The 18,452-nt window shown below is 42.2% G+C and overlaps 1 protein-coding gene across 2 annotated transcripts in view; it reads right to left on the bottom strand.

The window, feature by feature from the left end:
• Positions 1 to 5,905: 5,905 nt before the first annotated feature.
• Positions 5,906 to 18,452, bottom strand: part of Ptger2 (prostaglandin E receptor 2) — a 13,457-nt gene continuing 910 nt past the window's right edge. The window contains exon 2 of one of the 2 annotated variants that reach the window (XM_021661217.2): positions 5,906 to 7,043. In XM_021661217.2, coding sequence (XP_021516892.1) covers positions 6,798 to 7,043 — 246 coding nt within the window. In that variant the 3' untranslated portion in view covers positions 5,906 to 6,797. The remainder of the gene's footprint in view (positions 7,044 to 18,452) is intronic. The other variant, XM_060390664.1, reaches the window with a different exon arrangement.

The raw sequence follows: 18,452 nt of genomic DNA, 5'->3' as shown, positions 1-18,452 counted from the left end.
ATGCCTGGGTTGGCTACCCAGAGGCTATTTAAGCTGTGGGCTGGCTTTCCCCGGGGTCCGAGGATTGTTCAATGTTCCTGAATAAACTGCATTGAAAAAAAAAAAAAAAGATTAAGTCAGAAGTCCATGCATTAGCACTTACACTGGTAGGAACTAGAGTTGTTTGTTTGTTTGTTTTTGCTTTTTTGTTTTTTCCCCTGGAGTTTGGCTCTGGCCTAGCATACTAGCTGGGCCAGATCTGGAAGAAGTCACTCGGAGGGGAGGTGTTGTGTTTCCAGTTGTCCTTCTGTCTCTCTTGCTCCTTTCTCTCTTACACTTACAAATCTCTCTGTGTTGCACATGTGGATCAATCAGTGTTTAGCTCTCTGAAATACCATTGCCATGGTTCTTGATTGTTAGCGGACAGAGGAACAAGCAGAGAAATCCTCCAACCACCACCACTTCTATAGGTCAGAAAGAAGAGTGAAGGGAGAAGGGCCTCTAAACTAGGCATCTAGGAAAACACTGGTGCTAACCATTTTAGTATTTGCCTTGTCCAGGTATACTGCTAAGTGTCCCAGATACTCAGAAAGATTGGCAGGTAGATCGTGTTATTCTCATTTTGGAGGCGAGGAAACTGAACCTCTCTCTCAGCAATGAAATAACTTGTCTGGGGAAACTTTGGAAATCTGAAAGAAATCTACAGCTCTACTAGAGTTTGCATACTGAGTGTGTGCATCAAAGAAAACAAATTGTGTGTGTTTGGGGAGTTTTAGAATACAGTCCATACCAGGAAAAATGCACTGAAGGAGGCAGAGTGTGGTGGCGTATGCCTGTGACCTCAGCGTTCTAAAAGGTAGGACAGAAGGGCTTCAAGGTAAAGGCCAGCCTGGCCTATATAGTGTAACTGTGTCACAAGAGTGGAGAGAAAAGGGGGGTGAGGAAAGGAATGAAGATGATCCCTGTGTAGTGGGATCAGCCATGCTGGCAGATGCTCTTGGAAGCTGTACTTTGTTGATCTTTTTTTGTATTGTTAAAATCTCCTTCCTGCCTCACCACTCCCTGACTCCATTCTTCACTTTTTCTTTGGAGGTAAATCCTCACGTGGCCCAGTCTGACTTCAGATCACATTCTTTGGACGTCAGCCTCTCTGGTGTTGGGCTTACAGGTGTGCCCCTTCATGCCAGTCTCCTTGTGATTCTTATTAGTGTTTATACATTGCCGAATTGCTTCAAAAGCTTTTTATATGGCAGTGTGGACCTATCCTACTTGTGATTTGGGTGATATGGCCTGCCCACAGTTGTTTTTTCTTATCCCAGTGGTCCTTCTAAATATATATATATAAATTCTAAACCAGTATACAGATTCCAGGAAAAGTACTTTGGAAAGGAGATCTATGGCATTTTATCCCTTTCCATTTAAATGGGACAGATCCCTATCTCCCATACTTGCTAAGGAATAGCTATTTGTAGTAGAAGGCAAGAAGCAGAAGTACCCAAGACAAACTGTTGCTCTATTCGTGCTAGCTAGTTTTCACTTGCCCCTCTAGAGCTAGAGTTTGGTGTTTCGTGGATGCACAGCACAGGTCCTTTCATGTTGTAGACTACACCTAGGTTTGCCTGAGAGAATGGAGGGCAGAAGACCTCCTTCCCACCCTGTGGCTTGGCAGTAGCTGTTTCTCCTTTCTAAGCAACAGTTCCTGTTGGGTGGCATCTTCTACATCTCTCACTGGGTTCCAGTAACTGCTCCCTCCCTTGTTACTCCAGGCGTCGGAGGAGGAGCAGCTTCCAAGGCCTCCTCCACCATCCCTTCACCCTGCATCCTCTCTGTAAATATTCCTTTCATTAAACATTCCTCCTCTATCCATGAATTGTCATTATTTCCTATCTGAATCATCACTGTAATCCTTGACTCTAAATTTTCTACATGTGACATATATGGATTGCAGTCAGATTACTAAAACTGACCTTTAAAGTCATGCATTTCATGGTAAATAAAAATCACAGTTCAAAGAAGTATTTACATTTTTTTTTAAATAACATAAGTTACCACAACAAGAAAAGGAATTTGTGAAAACATGTCTGACACATGGCCTTTAGCTATATGTAAATTGGGTCATAATTTTCATGAGTTGCTAAAACAATACTGCTTTCCATAACCTTTCAGGTGATCAAATGCCTTGACTTTCACTTTGTTTTGTTTGTTTTTGAGACAGGGTCTCACTGTGTAGCTCTGGCTGGCTAGAATTTGATATCTAGACCCAGTTGACCTTAAATCAAAGAGATTCTCCTACCTCTGCCTTGTGAGTGCTGGGATGAAAGGGTTGTGACACCACAGCCCACTGATGAAACACTTTTTAAGTCTATTATAATGCTGTCACAAGTGCACTCAGAGAAGTCATACAGTGGAGTGGCATGAATTTGCTAAACCCTCCAACTGAGAAGCACAGGTCATGACCCTTCGTAGAGAGAAATGTTGATTTGCAGAGGGGAATGCATCTCTGTGCATGGCCCAACTAGGAGCCTTGCCCAAGTCTGGAAAACCATTAAGTTTGGCTTAAGCTAAGTGAAATAAACAACCTTCTCCCCAAGTAAAAACTAATTGTTCCCCTCTGCCTTTCAAAGTTATCAAACTCTAAGCCAGAGTGTGTTGTTTTTCTTAATCCAAGTCTGAATCAGAGCTGTCTTGACTCTAACATTAGGAGACCCCTCCCCCTGCGAAGTGCACTGACAATGGGAGAATGTTGAAATTCAACAAGTGACATTGGGTATGGGGTGAGATGGATTGCTCTCCTTGCTTGAAGCTTATGCCAGCCTGAGTGGTTTGGGAATGGTAGTTTCCCAAATGGGGCTGTCTGTACGTTATCTTGGTTCTTGGTTCTTGGTTCTGTGATAGTTTCTGGAGCTGCAGGTTGCTTTGGGTCTATGGTTTGGGAATGGTAGTTACTGGAGAATGGGTCTGGTTGTAGGTTGTCTTGGTTCTAAAGATCTTGACATTCAAGTCTTCTATGGACTACAGCAAACTTGATTCTCTATCGGATCTCTAGAGAGCCACTTTCCAGATCTTTCTTGGAAAAGTGACTGGGGTTGCACTGAATCATTTAGAAACAGCCTAGCATAGAACAGACAACTTGGTTTCATTCCAGGACATCTTAACTTAGGACTGGCATTCTTAGGTGAATATTCATTTGCCATTTTTCTTCCTTTCACACCAGTGACAGTTGGTAGCATAGAACAAAATCAGGGTTTCTTTTTTCAAACTCAATCCTGTAATACGTAATGTAATACGGAAATACATCTAGCTGGAAAATGAGTCAGTAATGAAACAAGCATGGCTGATGGGACAGGGTCTATGAAGAGAAAATCAGTACATGCCTTCTAGGCACTCTTTTCTAAGTCGCCTTTGAAATATCATGAACAATAGGTGATTGTTAGACGGTTTTGGCATTCAGTTTCTTCTATGTATAAATTGGTGCAAATGAAGCAACAGAATTTGGTCACCAATACATAAAGAACAGAAACAGAGGAAAATGGAGTCCTAGGGACTAGTTAGTTCTTAACTAAATGGCTTAACTGGGAAAATTGATCGGTGGTTACAGTTGATCTGCGCAAACATGAGAACCAGAATTTGGATACCCAGAACCCTTGTAATTGCTGAGGGAACAGAGACAAAAACCTCCCAAGTAAGCTGACTAGCTAGACTCGCCAGATAGCTGAGCTCTTCATTTGATTGAAAGATCTTGCCTCAGTGAATAAAGTAGAAGGCCATGAAAAATGATTCCCAACCTGTGGGCTTTTATGCATGCATATGCTAGCAAGCATGTGCACACACACACACACACACACACACACACACACACAAACACACACAGGCATGCATGGACACATGAAAAATAATAAAAAAGTGCATACCATGCTTAAAGTTAGCCATAATATAGGACAGCCATCTACAGACCTAAAGAAGCTAAACACTAAGGAGGACCCTAGGGAGGATGCTTAAATCTCCTTCAGAATGGCAAACAGGATAGGCACCAGAAGCGGTGGAAGAGAGGAAACAGGATGGGACGCTACTATAGAGGGTCCTCTGAAAGGATTTGCCCAACAGGGGATCAAAGCAGATGCTGAGACTCAGGGCCAAACTTTGGGCACAACGCAGGGAGTCTTATGGAGGAAGAGAGGGGTGGGATTAGAGGGACATGGAGGGGACAGGAGCCCCACAAGGAAACCAACAAAGCTAAAGGATCTGAGCCCGGGGGTCCTGCAGAGACTGATGCACCAAGGGAAGACCATGGATGGAGAGGACCTAGACTCCCTGCTCAGATGTGGCTGATTGGCAACTCAGTCTCCATGTGGATCTCTGAGTGAGAGGATCAGGGGCTGCCTCTATCATGAACTCAGTTGACTGCTCTTTGTTTTTTTTGTTTGTTTGTTTTATTTTTATTATTAGTTACATTTTATTAACTCTGTATCCCAGCTGTATCCCATTCCCTCATTCCCTCCCAATCCTACCCTCCCTCCCTCATCTCCTCCCTGCCCCTTTCCAAGTCCACTGATTGGGGAGGACCTCCTCCCCTTTCACCTGACCCTGTTATCTTTGATCACTCACTCCTGATGATGCAGCCTTGCCAGGCCACCAAGGAAGAGGATCCAGGCAGTCCTGATGAGACTTTAGCAAGCTATGGGCATATGGCAATAGTGGAGAACTCCCCCTTTCAGTGGACTAGGGGATGGAGGGAAAAGGGAGGGTAGGTAGGACTGGGTGAAGTTGAGGGAGAGGGCTTCGATTGGGATATATAATGAATAAATTGTGAAGAAAACAAAAATTTTTAAAGCAGGAAAGAAAGTTGGCCATAATAAAGGTAATAAATAAATATGTAAATAAATTAATAATTTAAGTGGTTTAAGTTCTGATGTTGTGAGCTCCCAAAAGTATCATTTTGTTCCCATCAATATTATGTCCATTAAAAATTCTCAGGCATTGTTCTGTAATGGATGCAGGGGCACAGTGTGGTAGACTGAGAGACGGTAGTTAATATATATATATTTTTTTTATTCCAAGATTTTACACAGACATCTGATAAAAGGAATCAAAATTCCAGATTCAGAGTAACCAAAATTTCTGCCTGAGGATCACATCACAGTCCTCACTATTCCCCTGGGTATAATTTCTTGGCATTAAACACTGGGTAAAGTGGGGTTACTTATTAATACCTGTCTAGATTTTAGTTAAGCTAAACTTTGTCCGCTGTGTTTAAATTTATACAACGTGAACCATTTATTTTTTAAAAAATGAGAGTAATTTGATTCAGATAATTTGTATCAGAGATGCTTAGGCATTTGGAGTCTTTCTAAATGATCACTGAGTTTGATAACTAATTATAGAAAACACCACTCAGTCAACAATGAAACTTGAGAAACAACTAAATTTAAAAACTAACAGCCACCCTACAATCTTATCTGCCCTCAAATAAGGTCTTCACATTATGCTAATGACCATGTTAGAAGACTGAAAACTCATAGCAAAACTCTCTTTGAATATCAAGAACTCCACTGGATATCTTAAAACTTTAATTTACCACAAATGCACATTTTAAAAACTTGTCAAGAATTAATTTGATTATTATTATTTTTTTACTTTCATTTCACTTAAAAGATGCCATGTCTACACTAATTGCCAACTGTTCCTGGGGAGTCAGTATGCTTCAGACTTCCACTTTCCCAATGTTTTGTTTTATAGTTTGTTTTGTAGCATTTTAGATATGTTTACCCCATAACTGACTAAATGTACATGCTCACTGAAATACTTTAATGCTGAGTTTATACCATGCCGAACATTTGGAAATATATTAAGATATGACTCAGTTACAGGATTTCTTCTGTAGTATGAGTCAAATTATGTTTCTTAAATAAAAATACAGACAGAAGAATTTGCTGTGACACATTTATTTTGTAAAGTAAATGTGTATGTAAGTTATGTCCCTAGTATCAATGCCCGAAGGATTCTGGAGTACCTGAAGAAGGGGCTTGATTTCTCAGATTTTGATCCTGAAACCTGGCCTTAGATACAACTGTGAAAAATCTCCTACCAAAAAACAAAACAAAACAAAACCAAGAGTATTAATTAGAATTAATTTTTTTAGATTATTTCTTTTTGAGGCAAAACTTTTGAAGTTTTCTTCAGTAGCATCATCACAATAGACAACACAGAATAAATAACCCGACAACATGACGAGGGTCCTGACGGATGGGTAGACCGAACTGGCGTTAACGAAATTGGTGCACCCTTTAAGGGTTGCACAGCAGTGGCTGGAGAGGACTGCCACACGCACCGGCATTCCAGTAAAAGGGGCCAATGACTTTCAACTTCATGGTCCAAATGAAGAGTCCATTAAGCAATCAAAAGACAACTTGTCTTCCTTGGTTGCTTCATCATTTGCATGAATCGGCTTCCTAGAGAATGAGTTCATTTCGTCTGATTGCGTTTATAACAGCAGTGGCATCAAAATTAAAACAGGAGACAGTAGTCATGTAGAATTTTAAACCAATTACAAAACCACATGCTTTGTCATTCAACAGGAAAGCTTAAATCAGCTGGGTCTTACACACAGCTGGTTGTCCTTCATAGGCCACATAAGGTGAGCTTTATTCACCTTATATACATGGAGGGACTTGTCATCACTTCTGCAGCCAAAGCCACCTCATAAAGGTCTGTTTCATCTGCTTTGTCAGGACACTTCCATTTTGCCTATACACCAGCTTATGTTTCTCCGAGGAGCCCATTTAAAGGCTTTTCCAGAGGCTCCCTCATGAAGTGCATCTTCACAGCTGTCCACAAAGGTCAGTCTGTTTACTGGCACTGGACTGGGTAGAACAGGAAGTTTGTGGAGCTTCTTGTGTCCTCAGTGAAGGCCGGCAACAAAGGACTGAGCGCATTAGTCTCAGGACTGGTGGCCTAAGGATGGCAAAGACCCAAGGGTCGATTATAGAGTTAATTGATAAAAACCTAAGGGCTTGGAGGTCCCATTTTTCCTTTCGGGAAGAGGTTTCATTCATATAAGCAAAGATCTGAAAGAGGCAGAGAAGAAAACGGTGTTAGTTCTACATTGTAAGCAAGCCAGTTTAGATCCTGTGTTATTTCTTGAGATTAAGCCTTGCTTTGTGTGATAGTGGTGGTGAAAGGGTGGGTGGCAAACATCTCCTACACAAAGCATAACATAACCATTTATCTAAGAACTTAATGAAAACATGTACTCCAAGGGCTATAGCTAGCAGTGGCACCACACTAGTCTTGTCATCAGGAATGCAGGGACATGAATAAACTTTTCTTGGCAGCTAGGATAGAATCTGTTTTCCCCTCAGACAGTCTCATTATATAACCCAAATTGACCTCAAACACATCATCCTACACAACCTCCCAGGTAGGATTACAGGTGTGAGCCACTGTGTTTTGCCAAATAGAATAGTTTACTAACATCAGCAGTAATAATGATACTATTAGCAGCTCCTGTTTACCAGTAGCTTAATATGTGTGTAAGGTCCTAAATGTACCAGGTCCTAAATCTGCTTTCTTCCTAGTCCTTACGGAAACTGTAACAGATGACGAACTAAGTTCTGGGAATGTTAGGAATAATACGTTACATTTCCCAAAATCTGACCTGATGTTAACCATCACGATTCACCAAGAGAGAGCAACTGAGCTCATCAGTTGGAGTACTGATTCTGAGTATTGTACTGTTAGTGCTTGAATTTAACTCTGTATGTATTTGTTATCACGGAAAGTTTTAAGTCCCTAAAAAAGGCAAAAGCACCTCTACTTCACATGGTCAGGGTGAGCACCACTTGAGCTGCTTCAACAGTGTGGGTATAATACAAGCTCTACCAAGTGAGTGAGCTGTGATTTCACTTCACCAGTGCCATTATCAGGCACCAAGGAATTGGGGAACTTGCCATGGACCTAAGGCTGTAGTGGCCTAGAAGGGCACAAGTCCAAGGCTTCTGATGCTGGTACAGTGCTCAATACGTGTTGCATCCAGGTCAGCATCATGGCAGAAGCTTTCAGAATGATGTCCTAAACTCTGGGAAGGGAACTGACGTATACATGGATCAGCGTTTTCATATCAGCATTGGTGCTGTCATTTGACCCAATGTAGCAGTTTGGTAGACTGACAGGGGACAGTACGTACTTGGTATTCTTCACTCCAGTCTTCATAGAGGAGGAGATCCGAATGTGGATTACACCTCATCATCTAACTAGCACACTAATTCTTAACGCTCCAGAGACCCTATGGCCTAGTCTGTGATTTAGGGAAGTCATCCACCTCTTCCTCCGACATGTTTTTCCCAAAATAACTCGTTCCTTCCCTTTCCCCTGGTACTCACTCCACAGCATCTGAGAACTGGATGTACTAAACAAATGTAGGGGGAGAGAGAAGCAGCCATCTTTGGGTTGCTTATGTTAGGACAATAGTGGGAAAGTTTGGCAGCCAGGGGTGTTTATGCCAGAGAATCTTGGCATAAGGAATGGAGAAAAGAGTTGGCAGATGAGTAAGGAAAAAGAAGAATTGATGGTTGGTTTTCCAGACCTCAGAGAGAAGAGTTAGGTGGGGCTATGCAGTGCAATGGGGCAATAGTTTTCTAGTCTGTTACACTACTTTGGATGCAAAATAGTATGATGTGAGCTGAGCTTGGAGGGAGAAATTCAGTAACAGTGTACATAAGTCTGATAGATTAAAATACATCACACATACTGCATGCACAAATAATAGCGTTCTGTGGTAGAACTCATAGTTGTCTCTGATCTAGTAGTTTAGCAGGGCATGGAAGGCAAGCAGTGTAGATGGGGCTCAGCATCCTCATCGACCAGCTCTGATCATGAACATGAGTCAGGTTTTCAGCACAGAATACCCTACATCACAGTTTCTGATCTGGAGGAGTGTGACCAGATAGTGACCAGTGAGAACTGGTCTAATGATGGAGAAATTCTATGCTGTTTCTCTTCCTTTTCATTCACTATGAATGAATTGAGAATTGCTTAAAACATGCATTTCAGAAGGTAGCCAATACTTTGTAGACATGATTCACCATTTAGAAAAGAGGCCATTTCAGGCTCTGTTGACGATCATGGCTCTTGATGCAGGCTTTGCCTTCTGCCTCCTTTTCAGTTCTTAATCTTCTGACTGGAATTTACCACCTTTGCTCTTGTGCATTCTGGAGTCAATGTTTTTGTTTTTTAGGTTGTGGTGAAATCCACATAACATAAAACACACCATTTAAGCACTTTTAAGTGCACAATTTAGTACTAAGTTCATTCAGCACTGTCATGTAACTATATTATAGTTGTAATTTTTATTTAATTATTTTTATTAATTACAGTTTATTCACTTTGTTATCCCCGCTGTAGCTCCCTCCCTCCTCCCCTCCCAATCTCACCCTCCCTCTTCCCCACCCATGTACCTCTCCTAGTCCACTGAAAAGAGAGGTCCTCCTCCCCTTCCCTCTGATCCTAGTCTATCAGTCTCATCTGGAGTGGCTTATTTGTCTTCCTCTGTAGCCTGGCAAGGCTGCTCCCCCATCAGGGGGAGGTGATCAAAGAGCAGGCCAATCAGTTCATGTCAGAGACAGTCCCTGTCCCCATTACTATGGAACTCACTTGGACACTGAACTGCCATGGACTACCTCAGTGCAGGGGTTCTAGGTTATTTCCATGAGTGGTCCTTGGTTGGAGTATCAGTTTTAGAAAAGACCCCTGTGCTCAGACATTTTGGATCTGTTGCTGTCCTTGTGGAGCTCCTGTCTTCTCCAGGTCTTACTACCTCCCACTTCTTTCATAAGTTTCCCTGTATTTGCCCAAAGTTTGGCTATGAGTCTCAGCATCTGCCTTGATACCCTGCAGGGTAGAGCCTTTCAGAGGCCCTCTGTGGTGGGCTCCTGTCCTGTTTCCTGTTTTCTCCCTCCTCCAATGTCCATCCTCTTTGCCTTTCTGAATGGGGATTGAGCATCTTAGCTAGAGTCCTCCTTCTTGATTATATTCCTTAGGTGTGTATCCTATATTATATGTCTAGTACCCACTTGTTAGTGAGTATATACCCTGTGTGTCTTTCTGCTTCTGGGATACCTCACTCTGGATGATCTTTTCCATTTCCCACCATTTACCTGCAAATTTCATGATTTCCTTGTTTTTTATTGCTGAGTAATATTCCATTGTGTAAATGTACCACAATTTCTGTATCCATTCCTCAACTGAGGGACATCTGGGCTGTTTCTAGCTTCTGACTATTACAAATAAAGCTGCTACAAATATGGTTGAGCAAATGTCCTTGTTGTATACTTGAGCATCTTTTGGATATATGCCTAGGAGTGGTATAGCTGGATCTTGAGGAAGCACTATTCCTAATTGTCTGAGAAAGCGCCAGCTTGATTTCCAAAGTGGTTGTACAATTTTACATTCCCACTAGCAGTGGAGGAGGGTTCCCCTTTCTCCACATCCTGTCCAGCATGTGTTGTCACTTGAGTTTTTGATCTTGGCCATTCTGATGGGTGTAAGGTGAAATCTCAGGGTCGTTTTGATTTGCATCTCCCTGATGACTAAGGACGTCGAACATTTCTTTAAGTGTTTCTCTGCCATTCGATATTCCTCTATTGGTAATTCTCTGTTTAGCTCTGTACTCCATTTTTTAATTGGATTACTTGATTTGTTGCTGTTTAACTTCTTTAGTTCTTTATATATACGGGATATTAGTCCTCTGTCAAATATAGAGTTGGTGAAGATTCTTTCCCAATTTGTAGGCAGTTGTTATATTTTACAATGTAAGTGCTTTCCTTTGAGAAGCTGGGGATTGAACTCAGAGCCTCACATATGGCATCCTACCCCTGAGCTACACTCCCAACCTATTAAAGGTTTAGACTGAAAGTCTCTGTCTGGGGAGAGACTTCCCCTCCTTGGAAAGACTAATAATTGCAACCAAGAAAGGGCTCAACTGGGAATATGTTTTTGCTAACCAGTCCTGAGATCTACCTCATCTACATACCTCATAACCCATAGTAACGTTCTCCTCCTTAATGATCCAGGGTCCTGTTACCAGACAATTAAGAACCATCCTGTAGCTGACAGCCACCATAACCATCAAAGTTTGCCAATTCCACCTTGACATTCTTTTCCTGCAGAAATGCGAATAAAGACCATTGCCCAGACCTGGCCATGCCCCTGCCTTGGTTGCTCATGCATCTTCTCTTGGAAATGCTCTTGGCTGACCTTAATATAAAAAAGTACTCATCCCCATCAGCTGTCTGCAAACTGAAAGCATGAACCACCGTGCAGGTGCACTGCCTCCCTTCCCAGAGCTAATCCTCAGCTCTTCATGAACAGTTTACACACGGGAGACACAGGAGTTAATGAGTGATATATTGGTGATGTTCTGAAATTCAAATTCGGAGGTTGGTGGGAATGTATGTGCCTTCTTGCATCTACTACTAATATACTTTCTGTGAGAAAAATACCAGGTGTTAATCTAATGCATCAGTGAGTAAACTGCTTGAGCCTGTGAGGATTACAGAGTTGTAGTCTCAAGTGGCACAGGTGGGATCTGCTGTTTCAGCCATGTCTAGGGCTGCCACCGAGAGAAAGCATCATCCTGGCAGTGGCCAGGGCTTCTATTTAAAGTAATTCCCCATCTTTTACCTGGTACAAAGTGGGTAAAAGAATCTTAGAGTGATTGAGCACTTTATTTGGTTCATCAGTGAAATCCTCAGGGGAGATTTAATACATTCAGTTGCCATGCTTCTTTGACTTACTCAGTCTTGGCTAAGACATAGGCTCTAGGAGGCTTAATAATCTCCCCCAAAGGAGCGCAGACTCATTTTAGAGAGGAGGAAACCAAGACTTAAAATACTGGCTCCTTTGTCTGCAGTCAAACTGCAGTGGGGGAGGGGGGGCTGCAATATCGTGTCAGCCCCTACACAGTATCCTGACACCTGTGTGCAAAGCTTTTGACACAAAGCTTTCTGTGAGGTTCACAAGTGACAACCTGAACGAGGTATGGAGACACTTCTGTTCAAGAGTGTCATGAGGCCTGAGGCTCTCACCCTTGTTTGGGGATGGTGACACTGTGGCTTTTATGTTATCTAGCTGTTTGGCCCTCCCTGGAGGAGCTCTCTTTTCCTCCCCATCAGTATTTTCCAGTAGCTAACTTGCAGGCAGCACTTACTGAGATCTGAAAGACATTGTGTGGTATATCTTAGCTACAGATTTTGCACAATTGACTACAAAATTGTTTTTGGTCATGAGGTGGGATGGAGGGATGCTCTGAGGATATCCTTTTTTCCATAAAGTGTCTGTGGCACATGGAAACCAAAGCCTACTTGACATCATAAGACAAAAGCGGGGGTGGCAATAGGGCTCCAGAATGAGCATGGTCATGGCATTGTGTGTCTCGGAACTGCAGTGAGGACTGGGCACCAGTGCCTAGAGCTCTGGGTTGCTACAGCCCAGGACCGTGTGGCTCTGAGGAAATGGTGGACAGTATGACTCGCCCAGGAGTCCTCTAAACATATTTCATAGGTGGCTTTTTAAGTGAAAGGCTAGGAAGGGTTAGACAGATTTCTGATAGGTAGACAGATAGGAAGGGGATGCCTTTTTCTCCCACCAGTCAGTCTCTCATCCTCTCTCTCTCTGTCTCTCTCTATATCTGTCTGTCTCTCTCCCTGCCCACACACACCCTAAAATAGATCAGCCAGACAAGTTCAAGGTTGAATCAAGACTTGTGGACCTATCAGCTTCCTGTCTTTGTCCAAACTGACCAACCCTAAATTAGGCAAGGAAGACTCTTCATAGACCCTTAAACCCAGCCCTCAGAAAGAGGTGGGGCTTCAGCTTCCTCAGTTCCTCTCTGCTTTGCAGAGGGGCTTTCTCTGTGTATATCGGCTGTGTGTGTGTGTGTTTTCTCACCCCTAACAAAAACCTTTCCTTACCTGTTGATTCTGTCTACTGTGTCTGAGACTTTCCTGCTGGAGATTTTTCCTGTCTCTAGTTTCCAACTTGACAGAAAACAAGCTCAGTCAAGGCCCCAGACAATAACAAATATATTATCAGTGGAGCGAAATCAGCACCACTTGTCCACAGGAAGTTTCAGCCTTCCGTAAATGCTCTTTCCCCTTTTCTGGCCCTTTTCATCACACATATGTCCTAATTTCAGAGTACTTAACTCTGCTTTTAATTTATGGAACAATTTTAGGGGGCAAAATGCTGTCAGAAAAATGTCGCTTAGTGAACCTCACTCAGTGATGTGAGTTGAGGTGCAGTAGACTTAGGTTCAAGATCTGGAAGAGGACTGGTGGTCAGAAATTCAAATCAGGGACAGGAGAGGCCAAGCGAGTAGAGTAAGTTGTAGATTAACTGAGAGTTAAGCCTCTATCTGGAAAAAAAAAGTCTGTTGCCTGCGTCCCTGAATCGTGGTATCTATTTGTTTTTAAGCTCCTACTATTGATATGCTACAAAAGAAAGAAGCGATCTCAAAAAGCTGTGGCACACACACACACACACACACACACACACACACACACACTAAGTTGAAGTCCTGGCCTGAAACAACAGTGAAGATCCACTTAAGTGAAGGTGTAGATATAACACTTAAATCTCTGCTGGGAAAAAGATGAGAAGCTTTCTGCAGGCTACATTTTTAAAACCATCAAAGCTGTGTCTATACCTACAGTCAAAGTCAAACAGCAAATTGAAATAAAAGATATGAAACGAAAACACCCACACAAGGGAACCTTCTCTTAAAAGGAAATGTATATGTAAATGGTCCCAACAGTTGTCAAATGCATCACTAATGATATCTCAATGATGAAGGGCATCCCAGCTGTTCACAAGCATTCCCTCACATATCATCATGCTAAGCTCTGGTTCTCCGTGAGAACCCAGAGATTTCTAGGTTTCTCTTTCATCACTACCTGAAATTTTATAGTTTATATCCTTGAGATTGGCTAATTTCAAATCAGATTTTTATCACCCATTTACGCGATATTTTACACAAGGAATAGCAGGAATGAAGGGGAAACTCCAGGATTGCTTACTTCAATGTTTTCTATAGTGGTAAGATCAGATTTCCACTAATCAGATTTACCTAGAAATCCTAACCCTGGAGAATTTGTACAGATGAAGACATATTTAGAGTAAGCCAATGGCAGGCTCTTGAAATTTCAGGACTGAATAAAATGCATAAGCACGTTATCCCAACAGCATGTGGAAAACAGTTTAAAATGACCAGAAGCTAGCCACAATTAGCAAAGTGCTGAGAAAGTGACTGGGTGTGGCCTGGAAACTGGGACCCAAACAGTATCTGAGACAAGAATGGAGGGCTCATTATTTCCTGTGTTCTGTTCCATTTCGGGAAGAAAAACAGTTTCTATTTATCACTGTGAAATGATGACAACAGCTGATTAACATAAGGAAGAATTTATTAATTTATACAATACTCATTTAGTGAGTAAACAGTTTGGACTATGTTGTTGGTCTCATGCATGATTTTATATTGGACAGCCAAACTAATGTCATTTCCTAAATACCACATGCTTTTTTTAAATCACTAACGCAATGTTTTATGGGCATCAAAGGAAGGTTCTATGTGATGGGTAATCTGATTATTTCTTAATTTAGACTAGCATTTACACTAGCCAATCCCCTAAAATCTCAGTCCCAAGCTCGCATTTCACATGACTATGAAGAGGGAAAATGGAACAACACAACTGAGCATTCATGGAGAAAAAAAAAAGTCTCTGCTATTTTATCTTTAAAGCTAATAAGTTGGAATAAAGAGACAAGGTGGTCTAAATATTTATAATACTGTCATAATTCTCTTGTGAAACCATGGTTGGATCTTCTCCCACGTTACCCTTGAAATAAGGACTTTTCTTCTAGACATTATTCCTACTAGTACATAATGGTCTCAAGCTCCAGGACTTCCCATCCCAGGCCTCCTACTCCCTCGACGTAGGCCCAGGAGGAAGTGACTTGACCATCTTCACAATAGGAATCACATTACCCATCCTGGATAATGAACTGATGTAAAAATTAACACACAGGCTTTTGGGTGTAACAATACTGATGCATGAGGCTGAACTTGACTTCCTTTCAGTGTGCTAGGCATTTTTTTTCCATTTTGAAAGCTTTGTTTCCTGGATTTGGGGGGGGGGGCTTAGACTTGATATCCTAGAAGGAAGAAGTCATTCCACTCTTCATAACCTGGGAAGATGGCTGACATTAGCAGTTCGTTACTAATTCTGGATTTCCTGATTCCCATCTCCCTCCACTGCCAGAGAGCTGCAGCACTGACTGCCAGCTGTGGCTGTGAGCAGTTCCCCTTGCTGACTAGGGCTCTGATGCACTTTGGGGAAACAGTAGAAAACAGTTTTTGCTATTCTGAGTAAAAAAAATGGCAAGAGAAACAGTGGGTTGCTGCTGTGTTTAAGAATATGATAAAAACAATTAGAACATCTTGGGTGAGTATTTTCACCTGAATAACTTTTATTTTAATTGATATTATTCTGGTAGAATGGGTTAAATAAATATGTAATTAAAATAAGTGTCATTGGTTTCTTTTTTTTTTTTTTTTCTATGTATGGCTTCCAAAAAAAAATCTAAAATCCATGTGTCTCATATTTGTAGCACTCATTGTACTTCGATTGTGTTGGCGAAAACAAGTAACCGAAGGCACATGCAAGCCTCACCCTGCTTCTGGTTAGGACCTGTGCAAATGACTCTTACTCAAATGGAAGATCTGCATAGGTTGCAGCTCACTGCCCAAGTACGGTCAAAGGACTTGGGAGGTCCTTTGGGGCACATGTCAATCATTTGGAAACAGAATGTTGTGAACATTAGCCATGAGTTTTTAACTGTCATATCAGCCCTGAAGAAATACATCAGAATAGCATAGTATTCATGAAGCTTAACATGCTATGGGATCAAAAGATAACATACTAAACAAAATAAAAGTTCTCAATGGGCAAAGCTGATTTTCTTATGGAGAGATGGTGTGATACTGTGATTTGATACCATTCCTCCTGGATTATCTGTAGTTTGTGTGCTGTGATGTCTTGGTGATCCCAAGGCAAGTCAGGGTATCGACCTATCATGCTCATATTGGGATTTTTCTCTGCTTATTGGGAATCTTTGTCATGGGCATTTGCAGAAACAAATCTAGTGCATGGCTTTCTGGTAGTGTCAATTCTAAGAGCTGATTTGGTGTAGAAACCCTTCATTACTTTTTCTGTGTGTCCCCTCTCCCCACCAGCCACAAGCAGACAAACAAGAGCAGAGCTTCAAAACAAAGCCCTACTTCCTCATCCTCTCTAAGAGACTTTTGGTGCTAAGTCTTTTCTTTTGCCAATTCTGGGCCACTTCTGAACTTACATTAAAAAGGAAAGAATAACAATGACGACAACAACAACAACAACAACACAACCCACAGAATCAACTAACTTCAAAGGCGCTCACAGAGACTGAACCAGGAGCCTGCCTGGGACTGACCTAGGCCCTCTGCATATAGTAGCTTGACCTTCTTGTGAGCCTCCTCACAGAAAGACGAAGGTCTCTCTCTGACTCTTTTACCTGCTTTTGGACCCCTTTCTTCCTTCTGTGTTGCCTAGTCCAGCCTTAATACAAGGGGAGATGCCTAGTCTTACTGTAACTTGATATGCACACCGTGTTTGGTTGATAGCCATGGTGTAGGCCTGCCCTTTTCTGAAGAGAAACAGAGGGAGCATGAATGGGGGAGCAGAGGTGAGGTGGGAGGAGGAACTTGGAAGAGAGGAGGGAGGGGAAACTGTGGTCCAGATGTTAAAAGGAGAGAGGGATATATAACAACAATTGATCCTTCATGATTAGCGGCAACTCTTACATGAACACAGGGGAACCTGTTGGAAATTACTGCTCGTGTTTTTTAAAATATAGTTTTTACCAAGTTTGCCAGTCAAAGAGAGGAGATTTTTTTTCTCCCTGCTTGCCTACTTTCAGTGGATCAGGATGGGAGTAACAATCCTTTTTTATAAGTGTTTGGGGTACCCTGGAGCTCATTCTTGGACTACTTAAGTAGCTAGGGATATTTTTATACATTTACTCATAAATAAAAGATAAAATTCTTAGGCCATCCCAATTCCCACCAGTCTAAGACAGACACTGCCCATTCCAGAATGGTTGAAGTCTGTTGCTTAGTGAGACTAGAAGCGCTTTCTTTCATAGATACTGGTCAGCATTTTATTCCAACCTCCAAAGGCTAACTTGACCTCAAACATAAAACACTCTACCCATAAAAAAAAAAAAAAGCATGGGAGCCACGTTCGTTTCTAAATCACAACACAAACTGTCCTGCTGGGGTGTCTAGGGAGATGCCACCTTCCATAGACCAAATCATTCTCTAACAGGGCACCTTGAGCAGTTCTATCTCATGCTCCATGAGTATAACTTACCAAATCCCACCGTCTACTCCCGTGACAGAAAGCACAGCAGAGAGGGCGAGTTCCTTGGGGGTGTGGTTTGTATTTGCATCCCTTTCTCCCTGAGGATGAGCAGTTGACACTGATGGAAGCACCAGTGCAGTTAGGAGACCAGAAAGAGCTATTTCAACAGCTTCTACAAGTCAGAGCTTTGGTTAGCTACCCTCTCTGCCGTCCCTTTCTGAATGTCCAGTTTGTAACTCACAGGAGGCCAGATGGCTCTGACTTCGGCTCTGCGTTCACCTTAGACGTGAGGAGCTCAGGGTTTATTTTAGAGCTAACTGTTAATGCTGCCTTTAACTGGGCAGAGGCCATGCTTCTACCCTGGCTCTGCCTCTGTTTCCCAGGCAGCATTTTCCCCTCTTCCCTGAGATGTACCTGCTGTTACTACACTTATCTTTGTGCTCTTGAAGTGCACAGCAACAGAATGAAGAGCATCTACGTGTATCCCTGATGGTGACAAGAACATATTCTGTAAGAGGTCACAGGCGTCCCCTGTGAGGAATGACAACAACCCTGTGTGGCAGTGAGCCTTTTCCTCTCATCTTCACGACCACACAGATTTGTCCTCTAATATGTAAACTTACGTAAGTCTCTAAACTAGATTTTTGAACTTAAAATCCCTGAAGTCAAATGAAAAAGTCTGTAAACTTCTACACCAAGGACCCCTCTGAATGCTTGGGTTAGCAACTACATTTGGCCCAGAAGAAAGGAAAGTAGCAAGGAATGGGGCTACAATGCCAACAAACTGGTCTCTAGTGGTCAGATCATACAGTGACAACAGTCCTAACTTGGAAAGGACTGTCTCTTCGGTTACCAACCCAGGGGAGGGACCATGCAGAAGGTTCCTGCAGGGTGTAGAAGAAGGGCCAACTTAGCAACTTTCATGCGCAAAGACTGGAGGAGGAAGGAAGTGGGTAATGGTGAAAAGGAAAAAGTGAATGCAACAGGCCTTTATAAGTTAGAGCATTTCCCCCCAAGTTGTCA

This window comes from Meriones unguiculatus, chromosome 9 (assembly GCF_030254825.1).
Source record: "Meriones unguiculatus strain TT.TT164.6M chromosome 9, Bangor_MerUng_6.1, whole genome shotgun sequence".
NCBI lineage: Eukaryota > Metazoa > Chordata > Mammalia > Rodentia > Muridae > Meriones > Meriones unguiculatus.
The sequence above is the reverse complement of the archived record's forward strand: the minus strand, read 5'-3'. Positions and strand labels throughout refer to the sequence as shown.